Below are 13052 nucleotides of genomic sequence, written 5' to 3'. Positions count from 1 at the left end.
TAGTGGATGTCGGGACTCACTTTTAACACTTTTAATACTTTGTAGGTATTTTTTATTAATTTATCTCAACCGGGACTCCTAAAGCGGGACGCCCAAAATTGATCAACCAGGACTCTTAAAGCGGGACGGAGGGAGTAGTATATTATAGAAAAGATTCTTACCTATATTATTCTTGTTTTAACTATACTATTAATTCACTTAAATTATTTATTACGGATTTTTTTAAAACGAGTGCAAAAAGAAGTGACTCAACTTTCTTGGGACCGGGGGAGTACCTGCTTTAAAAAAACAAATCACAGAAGGATAAAAAATAAAGGAAGAAAAAAAAATGCGATAGAATATATGAAACAATAAGTCTATGCAACCAAATTTTGTACAACCAAAAATTGATTTATTTGAGAAAAAAGTAATTTATTTATGCATTTAATTAAAAAGTATAGACATACATATAGTATAGGGAACATGCATAATATTATGGTATTTGTGTATAATTTTTTAAAATTTTTTGAACCATAAAATGTAACTAATGTATATTTTAATTTAAATTTGAAAAATAATAGAGAAATAATTCAAATATAAAAATAAAAAATTGAAAATGAGACAAAAAACTAATAAATTGTTTTTAATTTGTTAACTAACTATATTTATTATTTTAATATTTAATGAACACATCAAAATAGCTAATATAATCTTGTTTTGGTTGTATAAAATTTGATTATTTATCTTTACTCTGTATGAAATTTTAGAGAACTACGACGCCCTACATGTAAAGAGGGGTCACACTTCAAGAAGAAAAAAATAGACAGACCCAAGATCCAAAACCTTTAATTTTACATTTACAGATAGTAGTATTTTGAAACTATCCAGGCAAAAAGCATAATGATTCCGAATCATATCTTTAGGAAAAAGAAACTCGCATAAGAAGGTGAATTAACAAGAAATTTCCATATAAATATTTATTAAGCGAAGATAAGTGATCTATACAAATACATATTGGAATGAGGTAAAATTAAAGTGACGTGGGGTCATAAATAGTATAGTGAAAAAATGGTTCAGAGAATGAAATTATAGATAGCATAAAACAAAAACTTTAATCATGGAGAATTTGAAAAAATAGTAGTAGTAAAGTTATTTAAAAGTGTAGTCTCTTCTTATCGTGCCCATTAGAGTATTACGCCACCAAGACGTTAGAAAGTGAAATGTGGCTATACATCAACTAAGTAATGCCTAAGAATAGAGATACAATACATACATGTAAATAGAATTGTTGGCCTAAATTTCTTTAACTAGCTACAAGTTAGTTACACTAAAAAATTGAGCATGTACATCAAAAAATTGTCTGAATTCAAGTTGTTTGCTTTCACTGTCTGATTTAGTTTTATTTAGTAAATTAAATATACATCTTGCGTTATTTATATTTGTCATGTAATCAACTGAAAACAAGTAAATTTTTCATTCAATTTCATATGTTATCGACTCATCATAAATGAATATGAGTTTTTGAAAATCATGTTATAATTATCTATAGCCTTTGACCACACCTAATTTTTAATACTATTTGTTTGTAATTTGCGTGAAGCTTGTGTGCGTGTTTTGCGCAACATGTGTATAGATATACATGCATTTTTAAAACTTGTACGTATATATTTACTCCCTCACTCCACAAAAATACATATTTGTACAGGTAGAAAGACCAAAGAAACAGAAATTAAACTCATTATGTTTAGCGTGTCATTATAATTTCACGATATTGGGGTTTCTGTAGTACTAACTATTATAAGTGAAAATCATGTGTTTATCTTTTGTGGTCATGAATTAATGAATTAAGTATTATTTATGATACAATATCACGAGATATATAGTACTTCTATCATTATCACAATTTCATGTTTTCACAGCTCCACATAATAGTATGAAACAAATGACGTTGACCAAACCATGTGAAGATGTTCAAAACCTTCAATTATTAATTGCTCAAAGGAAAGGAATCTGATTTATAGTAATTGACTTCATTTGCAAATAAAATACCGTCTGATATACTACTAAAAAAGATCATGTTTATTAAATTTCATAAATTGTAATAATAATGTTAGTGAAAATGTTTGAATTTCCTTAGGCATCTCATATTTGAATTTCCTGAGGCAGCTTCAAAGACTTTATGTGTATCGTATAATTAATTTTGAAGACGAAGACCAACGATTTTAAATGGTTCAATTCGATTTTATGCAGTCGCTCGCTGTCTTTGAAATTCTCAAGTATAGTTTGAATAATTCTAGAAAATTCCATTGTTTTATCATCTAAATTTTTGTGATGTGACCTATTTCATATCGATGAATCATATTGATACGTTGAATTCAAGAAACATGGATCTAAATAAATGGACGGTATATAAGTACTGTTGCAAGTCAAAAATAAAGTTGTAGTGCTGAAAATGATGAATAACTAACTTGTGGCTTATACTCATTTGTGGTATGCCACGATTCACTTCACTGTCTAGTGTCTACCATATCTACGCCTACCTACGCCGGAGGTAACAAAGTTGTTGGTGGTACATCTACGAAAACATAGACGAAGCTAGGAATTCAATTCAGAATGGACAAAAATATGTACTATTCAATATGAAGAAAATTTTTCGAGTTGGAACAATTTTAAAGGAAATTGAAAATTTTGAAATATTAAAAAAAACAAAATGGTATAAAAATAAAATAAGTTGAGAGCGGACATTTTACCGTATACTTCTCAAGTGGCTCCGCCTTCCTACGAAATTGTATAGGGTGCACCTTTTTCCTCGTCACTTGAATTTTCGCTCAAGAGATTTAAACGATGCTTAATCTAAAGTCACTTCAATCTGGATGGCATTCTGCCGCAACGTCATTGCCTACTATTTACTACTCCCTCCGTCCCACTTTAGGAGTCTCATTTGAGTTCGGCACAGGTTTTAAGAAATGTAAGGGACAATTGGTGAAAAAAGATAATGGAATGTGGGTCACACTTTTATATATTAGTTTTATAATAAAATGTAAGTGGAAAAAAATTAGTAGAATGCGAGGCATATTATCATTTATGAAATATTTCAATCAGGACTCCTAAATTGGGACACTTAAAATAAGACAGAGGGAGTATTATTTTCTGCATTTTATTCTAGGTTTACTTGAATGGTTAGCTCGTGAACAACTTAATAAATGATTTTACTTGAAATATAAAGCATTAATCACATACACAATTCTAATTCTCTCTATTATTAGTAATTACTGTACTATTAAATATAAAAATACTTTTCTTTATCATAGTCACCCAATGAATATATTGTGTTAAATAATTAGTTTTGTATATATACATATCTAAATTTAGAAAATTTGTTTTGAATAAGCTCATGAAATTGTACGATAAATAAGCCTGAGCAAAGCACCTCGGTTTATGAATAGCCGTCGATTAGCTAGCTTTACAAGTATTTTGGGGGAACATGTGTGCATTGTACTAAACTTTTATTATATCATTGTATTTAACAATGAAAAAATCTTTCTAAAAGCTCGGTAAATTAAACTAGGCAGATATATTAAATGAAATCGTTATATATAGTATAAAAAATGAAAATTGTACAGAAGAAATCCAGAAATTCAAACTCATAGAATTTGAGTCACTCACTCTCTTGACTTCACGAACCTAAGACGAGTAATTAAAACGATTTTTGTAGGGTAGCTAGCTAGATGGCCTGCCGTCCAATGTGAAAGCTGCTAATCATTTGCTGCATCATTTAGACCACAATTTACAACTATCCTATATCAAATTTCAATCACACTATTTTATTTTTATTTTTAATAAATAAACATTGCCAAATAGTAATGATAAAATTTTCGATTTAATATCATTTTCATCAGCTGACATTTTCATTTTCACTTCAATAAACCCCGACGTCTCTATTACCGACCATTTTAGTTCATGATTCATTTATACCCACACATATCTTCAAACGTGCAATGTCAATCTTGTCTAATACTAATAGTTGTTTTTGTTTATCAAATATTATGTTTAGACGTGAATCATCTGCAATTTATTTATATGGAAAACTTGGACCGTTTGTAAACGTTATTTCTATTTTAGTGATCTACTAACCTATTAACCGTAACAATGAATACGTAAACCATTGAATATAAGTTATAAGTTGCAACTAAAAACATATACTCCATTACTATTAAGGCACTTATATAAAAAGCCATTTCCAATTTCTTTTTCATTCTTGTTCCTATTTCAATTTCATTTGCAACATGAGAAAATATCAGAAATTATAAAATCCTAACTTTATCTCAAATTTTGCGCGATGTAAATCAATCATTTTATTTACTTAGTTATATAAACTTAGTATATGTACTTTAACCATTTTTGGAACATATTGGTTCATTTATTTGACATTTTAATCTCAAAATTCAAGCTGAAAATTGATATAATAAATCTAAACTACTCCTACAAATTAAGTTAAAAATTTCCATTCTCCAGCAAAAATTGTTACCAGTCCATATCAGTATTAGCTCATGTTGAACAAAAGAGTTCAGTTGTTGGGCTGGATCTGTATAATCCCATCCATTTTTTGGCCTGATCAAACTGTAGTTTATGAGGCCAGCCTACTCTAAATGGAGTGATCTTTATAAATTACTCCCTATTACTACTATAAGCCGCACTTATTGGGCCATTCTTATATGATCCCGGGCCAGGACATTTTTTTTATCAATAATACTCCGTGTGTTGCCAAATTATAACCTGACTTATAAATTTAAAATGACACCACTATATTTGTATTTTCTTATGATTAAGGAGTTTTAATTCGTGATTGATAAAATACATGATTGAGTGTTTTTAACTTGGTTACTAGAATGTCTACGATCCCATCCTTTCAAATTCTCATGAATCAAGCAAAATTAACCCAAATGACAGAAGAAATTAGGCATGGAGTAGTGCTATTTTTTTGATACATAATCCTCAAAAGTAAAGATGCTCTTACAACAATCCAAGTGTTCCCAACCGGCATACATGATACCCATGATGATGGGTTTCCACGTTTCAAATTAGGCGAATACACTCTCTAGTACTTGATTGATAGTATTGCCGAAAATTAAGGCAATTTGTTTGAGTGTATGGCCGAAAATTAAGGCAATTTGCTACATACAACCCCCTCAGCAATATCACTAGGAGAGAAGGGGGTCCCAAATTATGGTACCCAGACTGGAATGTTTTGGCATTGAAGAAATCTAGCTATTTATTTTCAGTCACAATTTATGTAACGTTAGTATCTTAAAACAGAGATAGATATGGCAAGTTAGCATATCCGTGCCACTTATGACACGTTTTCCTTTGAAATTTGTCCCAATTAAAATGACACATTTCTTTTTTTGAAAACTTTTTCTTCCTCATTAATACACACAACCATTTTTTCTCACTTTTATTAAAATATTCATCTTTCTTTTTTCTCTTTATTCAAATACTTAACATTCTCCTATTATTTCTCTAATTAAACACATTAATCAATAATTTTTAAAAATCTCATGATGACCAAGAAATGTGTATCTTAGCCGGGACGGAGGGAGTAAAAACTAGTGTGTGAAAGGGTGACGACATTTTTCATTTCTTATGAAAATGAATAAGATGAAAGTGGTTTCTAGAAAGAAACAAAAGAGAGGAAAGAATTGGAGTGTCGGCCGGTCCAACAAAGACATGATGATCCATCATCAACAATTCAACACACTCACTCCAACAAGTCAATAAAATTCAAAAGCAGCAACACCAGCACACCACATGCACTCATCTTCATCCCCCACCACATGACAAGCAAAATCTCCCTAAAATTGAGTATTCATTTAAAGCCTGCAATTCCTTCCCTTGCTAATTCAAACTCACAAAATGAAAATGGAATTAGTTAATCAACCCCTAACCTATTACTACATCCTTTTCAAAATGTCAAAACCAATTCTCCCTTCTTTTATCCCAATTCCTTTTCTAATTCAGTTTAAATCAAAGCAACAGAGATCAAAGCTAACTCAAGCTCTGTATATACCAAACAATTGCAAGAGAAATACTCTAATAACAACAATTCCCAAGTAAAAAAAACTAGGAATTAGGAATTTGATTAGATCTGAGAAGATTAACTCTAGGAGGCAGCAACATGGATCTACACAGAGGACAAGTCACCTGACCCTCATCAATCCACGTGTCCAAACAATCCCTATGGAACAAATGCGTACAATTGCAAAGCTCCCTCACCTCATCCCGCCCTTCTATACACTCCAAGCATATACTACACCCCTTCTCTCCCAATTTGTCCTCGTACTCGATTACGGGGACCAGCTTCTTGATTGCGGCGGTCACCACGTGGACCGGGATCGGGACCAGCGAGGGGGACGAGCTGTCCAGAAGCAGGATGTAATTGTTGGTGGAGGAGCCGGATTCGGGCGATTCCTCCGCCGGCGGGCGCTTGTAGAGGCCGAGATGTGTGAGGGCGGCGATGAGGAGATGGCGGGCGTAGGAAATTAGGTTGAGGAAGAAGGCTACGGTGATGACTTTGGGAACTTTTATTGCGTAGAAGAGGAGACCCATTTGCTTTATTTTTGAGGACGGCCGCCAAGGGTAAGATCTATGGTGGTGATTTATATAGATGATTTGGGCGACATTTAAGTAGTCTTGGTTCGGATCACCCTTTTCTAAACGAGTTTTAAGAAATGTAATAAAAAATGAGGTTGAAAAATTTAATGGAACGTGAATATTATTTTAATATATTAAATTTATAATAAAATGTGAGTATGAATGAATTAGTGAAATATGAGATTCAATAATAAAGAGGAAACATCTTTTTAGGTCCACGAACTTTGACAAAGTATCATTTTAGGTTTGTGAACTTTAGAAATATCATTTTAGGTCCGTCAACTATAAGTTAATATCTTTTGAGGTATTTTGAACTTTTTCCGGACAAAAATGCCCTTAAGGCCTTCAAAGGACAATTTGGACAATTCTTTGGCCACTTATTTTGCGTCAGAGACCTATAGTCCAACAATTTTTAACGGCAAATTTTTATATTTAGATTCAATTTGGATAGTAATTATTCTCCATTCTGAAATTCATATAAATAATACTCCGAATGACAATCCAAATTAATAGCTATCATTTCAAAACAAATAAACTAAATATAATTCACAAATCACCTATAGTAAGTTCTTAAAATGCAGTTTAGATTGAAAAATAAAATAAAGTATCAAGTCCCAATTCACTATCCCTAAATAATTGGTCATCTAATAATTGAAAAATAACAAATACGGAGTATTATCTTTTACGGAAAATTTTAATTATATTTAAATTCAATCTGGATGGTGATTGAATTAAATAGTAGTAAAAAAAATTGTTGGACTCTAGGTCTTTGACGCAAGATGAGTGGCGAAAGAATTGTCCAAATTGCCCTTTGAAGGCCTTAAGGGCGTTTTCGTCCGAAAAAAGTTCAAAATATCTCAAATGATATTAATTTGTAATTGATGGACCTAAAATGATATTTTCAAAGTTCACGGACCTAAAATGATACTTTGACAAAGTTCATAGACCTAAAAAGATGTTCCCTCGATAATAAAAAGTGAGAAGACACAAATTTTATGAGACAAATGAAAATAAAAAAGTGGGACAAACTTTTACTACCACTATTACTATGCTTAAAACAGCAGTAGAATAATAATCAAAACACTATTTTGGGGTCGCACCCGTAAGAAGACTCCTTGGCTAATTATTTACGAGACAAATGAAAATAAAAAAGTGGGACAAACTTTTACTACAACTATTACTATGCTTAAAACAGCAGTAGAATAATAATCAAAACACTATTTTGGGGTCGCACCTGTAAGAAGACTCCTTGGCTAATTAATTATAATGGAGAAAATTTGATTAACATATTAACTTACAAAAATTTAAAAAACTTTATGTGACATAAACTACAACCAACATATTTCGCATGGTTTTCGAACATATTTAACTAGACAAAATTTTAAATTAATTGTGTGCAATTAAGGACAGGACCGTGTTAAGTTTTAATTTCCTTCTCCGTTGAATATAAAGAACAGTATACGATTTAAGATAAACTAGACGCATTTCAAAGTCTCAAAATTAATTAAGTTTTATATACTCTTTCAAAATTAATTGTGTTCACTTTCAGGGACGACACTCCACTCGGACAACCATGGTCCATGGTTTGACGACTTTCACTCAACATTGCCACACAGACCATGAGTGCTATGCATTATGAGCCACTTATTATATGGAGTACTAAATAATAATGTGTGCCTATTATAAAGTTATACACTAATATTATTTTAATTATTTCTTTTCTCATACTTTATAAATTTTACATAAAACTCAGTACCATTCCAAAATCTATATTTTTATGGGACAAAGCAATATAAATAAGTTATCTTGTTACTAATAATTTAATGATTTCTTTACATCAGATCCTCATTTTCTCCTTCATTTTGTTCATTTGCTTTCGCTTCCCTATCCACATCAACACAAATTCTCTCAATTCTTAGTTTCTTGCCTTTTTATTTCTTTACATACACTCAATATATGAATATACTGTTGGAACATTTTAATATGATCTAACATAATAGTCTAAAGATTATAATATTTATGGCTATTTATTGATTGACCCGATTATGTGATCTACTAAGGTTATATAAATTATAGGGTCAAAAGATTATCTATGAATGTATGAGGACTGTTGTGCAGATACTACTCTGGATAACTTTAATTTTGTTATGAGTGAAATTAAAGTTATAATAAAGTTAGGGACTTATTCTCTCTAAATACATGGTTATGGTCCCCAAGTGCAACCTATAAATAGGTCAATAGATTCTCATTCCTATTGATCAGACATATAATATCAAGACTTCACAGATCACAGAGAATATGTGAGAGAACATTGTCACTTGAAAGACTAATTTCCAAACTTCAGAATCATCAACAACATCATGAATCCGAATTCATGTACGCTTCCGCTTTATGTTTATCAATAGTATTGATATATGTGATTTATGTGAATCATTAATTTGATTCCAACATACTCTACTCAACTAGTAGTACGTAAAAAATTGAAGTCAAACTTGCATACAATACAATTAACTCAACTAGTCAATATATTGAAAAGTATACTTACGAAATAAGTACTACTATTAAACATCAATAAGATAGCGTCAATTCATTAAACAATCAGAGTTGGAGAATATTTCAATAAGCAAATATAACATGTCAAACAACTAGTGTCGATTGAAGTGGTGGTCCGTTGCATATAACTGAGACGTTATTATGTTTAAAAACATTGAATGGCCCTCTCGTGAATCAAACGCCAAACCACACTTCAAATTGGAATATTAACACGTTATGTTTGTTTATTGCCTTCTTTTTAACTCGAACCCAACGACTGTTTTTCTTTAATTATTACCTGCACAATTTTATTTGTTTTATTTTTTCAGAACCCATTTGTACTACTCCATATTATTGATTGTTAAATATCAACCTGATACTATTAAAAAATTATTCTTTATCCTTATTGGTTATTGTTAAATAAAGGTAATAGGAAATAAATGGTTTAAATACCTACTTTATGGAGTAATTAATAGCTAACTAGAAAAAAACTTTCAATATATAGCATACTTATAAATTATAGTACTACTATATATTAAAACTAGACTTAATTGCCTGTAAAAATATTATATGTGCACTAAATTTAAAATTTATAGTAATTTTTTACTCTCTTCGTGTAAGTATGATTCTTTATTTTCATTGGCATTGACTTGAATACTTAATTTACCTTTTAATTCAAATGAAACTAGTATACCAATTGAGTTGAATTTTATTGTTAGAACTAGTATCACACCCGTGCTATGCACGGACTAAGGTATTTTAAACATTGATTTAAGATTATAAATTAATTTACATGATAACATTAATAACAAATTAACTATGCACGGTCCACTTTATTCTCTTCAAATATGAAATATTTTTTTAAATAATAAAATTATATGAGGTCTAAAATTATAATGTATTTAATAATTAATATCAATGATACATTTGATTAAAGTAGTAATTTTATTAAAATAAAGTTGTGATATACAAATGATGAGTTTATAACAATTTGTGTCACAAATTTGAGATAAGAAAATTTCACTGTATTATATAATGATAATATTGAAAACCGTACATAAATATAGAAAAAAAATATATGTGGATATAGCAAGTTTGAAAAAAAAATCAATGTACATTTCCATATTTTTAATAAATATGACCACCGGGGTGTAATCCGTTGTTAATTTTTCTTAAATTGCTAATTTGCTAACTCATCAATGCAATGTATTAAAATGTCAACATGACGATACTGAAATGTTAACGTAAACTTAAGTTGATATTTTAATATATTATATTGACATTGATATTTAAATGTCAACACAGTTTATTAAAATGTCAACACAAATATGTGTTGGCATTTTAATGTGATCATGTCGAGATTCGGCTAAAATATAAATACGTGAAAATAATATTGAACGTTATTTTTGTAAAATAGAAAAATAACTCTGACCATGAGACTAAAAAGTAAAGCAAATTTACATCACACAAAACAAAAAAACATAAGGAATGTGTAATTACCATTTCTACTAATGAGATTTAAGATATTATTTATCAAAAGCTATAATTTAAGATTGCACTGGTTAGATACTTTCTAGTCGAGCTTCATTTTCATCGCAATATAGTGACCCTATACACTAAAAACCCAAACCTTGAAATCTAAATCCTAAACCCTTAACTTTAAAATATACGCATCATGACCAACAAATGATCCAAATATTAATAAAATTCTCCCTCTATCACAGTTCAATTTTACTTTGTTGATCACTTATTCTATTTTGGGGGTTTCAGATCTGTATTCGATATACTCCATTACACTCGGTCGGCCTACTTGCTAATCCCTACTGATAGTAGATGTTTTTCACCTGAATCTTGGCGGTAAAACTGTTTATATACTCATATCAAGAAAGTGTTTTACAATAGGGCTATGTGAACGGTAAACAAAAAAAAATCTTGCTTGCTTTCATTTTGGAGGTTTTAGATCTGTATTCGATATATTCCATTACATTGGGTCGGCCTACTTGCTAATCCTTACTGATAGTAGAGGTTTTTTTACCTGAATCTTGGCGGTAAAACTGTTTATATACTCATATCAAGAAAGTGCCTTACAATAGGGCTATGTGAACGGTAAACCAAAAAAAATCTTGCTTGCATTCATTTAAGCATCTATTCACCCAATGGTATTATTTATTGGAGCCGAAAATTAAATTAAATTATTTATATTTTATTCATATAATTTAATATGCGCATTTAACTTATAATGTACAATTAACGTAACTAAGTAGAAACGTAGTAGAACAATGTAAAAGATTGTGCCACTAAAGTTGCAAGTCAATCAACGATTAGTTCACTTTTACTACTCAAATCAATCTTCTTGTAATAGGAAAAAAGCTCAAAACATGTAGTACTATATTATTTATATATTTAAATACCATTATTCCATTTACATTATTATGATTATGCATTTAATTATTTAAATACCAATATTTTCATTAATCTCATCAATTCCAAAAATTTAAAATGAAATTGGCACTAAATAATATTAATTGTCAATCAATAAATTATTTGTCATTAATTTTGTGCATCTAATTTTATAACAGTTTTTAGATATCATATTTATGTTAAACGGCTAAGCTACCTCCTTAATAATTCTTTCAAGCCCATGATATATCCTACTACAACAACTTCATAAAGTAAATAATTTAACAAAATTTTTTTATTATTAATTGTATTTATATATTAAATATACTAAAAATTGAATACAAATTTCACTAACTTTAAAATAAAAATATATTAAATATATTATTTACATTTAAAGATTACATAAAAAAAACCACAATACTAATACTATAAAATAGCTAACATTATTATAAATATCATGTCATATGGAGTATTATATAGTTTTATTGTTATAATATGCATTTAAATTAACAACAATGACATAATTCTTTTAATTTTTCCAACACTCTCCTTTTATATATGTATATAAAATATATTTTTTTTTATATATTTTTTTGAAATTATTAATAAATAAGTAGGAACGTTCATCTACATATAATCCCAGTACATGTGCCAATAAATCATTAATATATTTTGGGTGCATGTAAAAAAAGTTAAGGACAACTAAAACACATAATCAAAAACAAAAAATAATAAAAGAAGGAAAAAAAAATACTACAACAAATGCATGAACGCAATCCTCATTTCTACATTATCTCTCTCCCTTCCCTTCCCTTCCATTGAAAAAAAAGGAGATAAGAGAGATAAACAATTGCAAATATAGTTGCGGAGTTGTCCTCTTTTGCTAGTATCCAAAGGATCCATCTTCTCGGATTGCAAATATAGTTTCGGTGTTAGCCTCTTTTGCTAGCCTCCAAAGGCTCAATCTTCTCGGATCACATATCCATTCTCGCCAAGCTCAAGTTCTCCATTATCAATCACCGCATGCTCTCCTGTTTATACATAAAAAGGTTGTCTATTGACTCGTTTGTTGTGTTAACATAAAGGACAACCCAACATATTTATAAGCCCAAAAAGTACTAATTAGGATAATTTTCCAAAACATTTCGCTGCTCATTTAAAAACAGAGAAGCCTTTACAATCCGGCTACGCACACATTTAAAAACAGAGAAGCATTTAAAAACAAACATAACGAAAAAGCATAAACTCACGACATTGGTTCTTTGGCTCTAGGAGCGGTAACTTCATAGACATGGATACAACGAACCTTGATAATCGAATCAGTTTTCGTTAGTTCTAGATCATTGAGCAAGGCGTGGAATAGTACCATGGTATCAACCTTGCTACTCATGGGAAGAACAAAAAGATGAAGTTTGAACTGTATAAGGTAAGTAGGCATGTGTGAGTAGATCAAATGTCATATTTATAGGGTAAAAAATGAAATATGAGGC

At 30.0% G+C, this 13052-nt stretch overlaps 1 protein-coding gene across 1 annotated transcript; it reads right to left on the bottom strand.

Annotated features, from left to right (window-relative positions):
• Nucleotides 1-6099: 6099 nt before the first annotated feature.
• LOC125210370 (brassinosteroid-responsive RING protein 1-like) lies at nt 6100-6585 on the bottom strand. Its single transcript, XM_048109926.1, has one exon. It carries the CDS (start codon nt 6583-6585, stop codon nt 6100-6102), a length of 486 nt encoding a protein of 161 aa, XP_047965883.1.
• Between the last annotated feature and the right edge of the window lie 6467 nt (nt 6586-13052).

The sequence above is a fragment of the Salvia hispanica genome, chromosome 3, assembly GCF_023119035.1.
Source record: "Salvia hispanica cultivar TCC Black 2014 chromosome 3, UniMelb_Shisp_WGS_1.0, whole genome shotgun sequence".
Classification (NCBI taxonomy): Eukaryota; Viridiplantae; Streptophyta; class Magnoliopsida; order Lamiales; family Lamiaceae; genus Salvia; species Salvia hispanica.
This window is presented reverse-complemented; position numbering and strand designations above follow the sequence as displayed.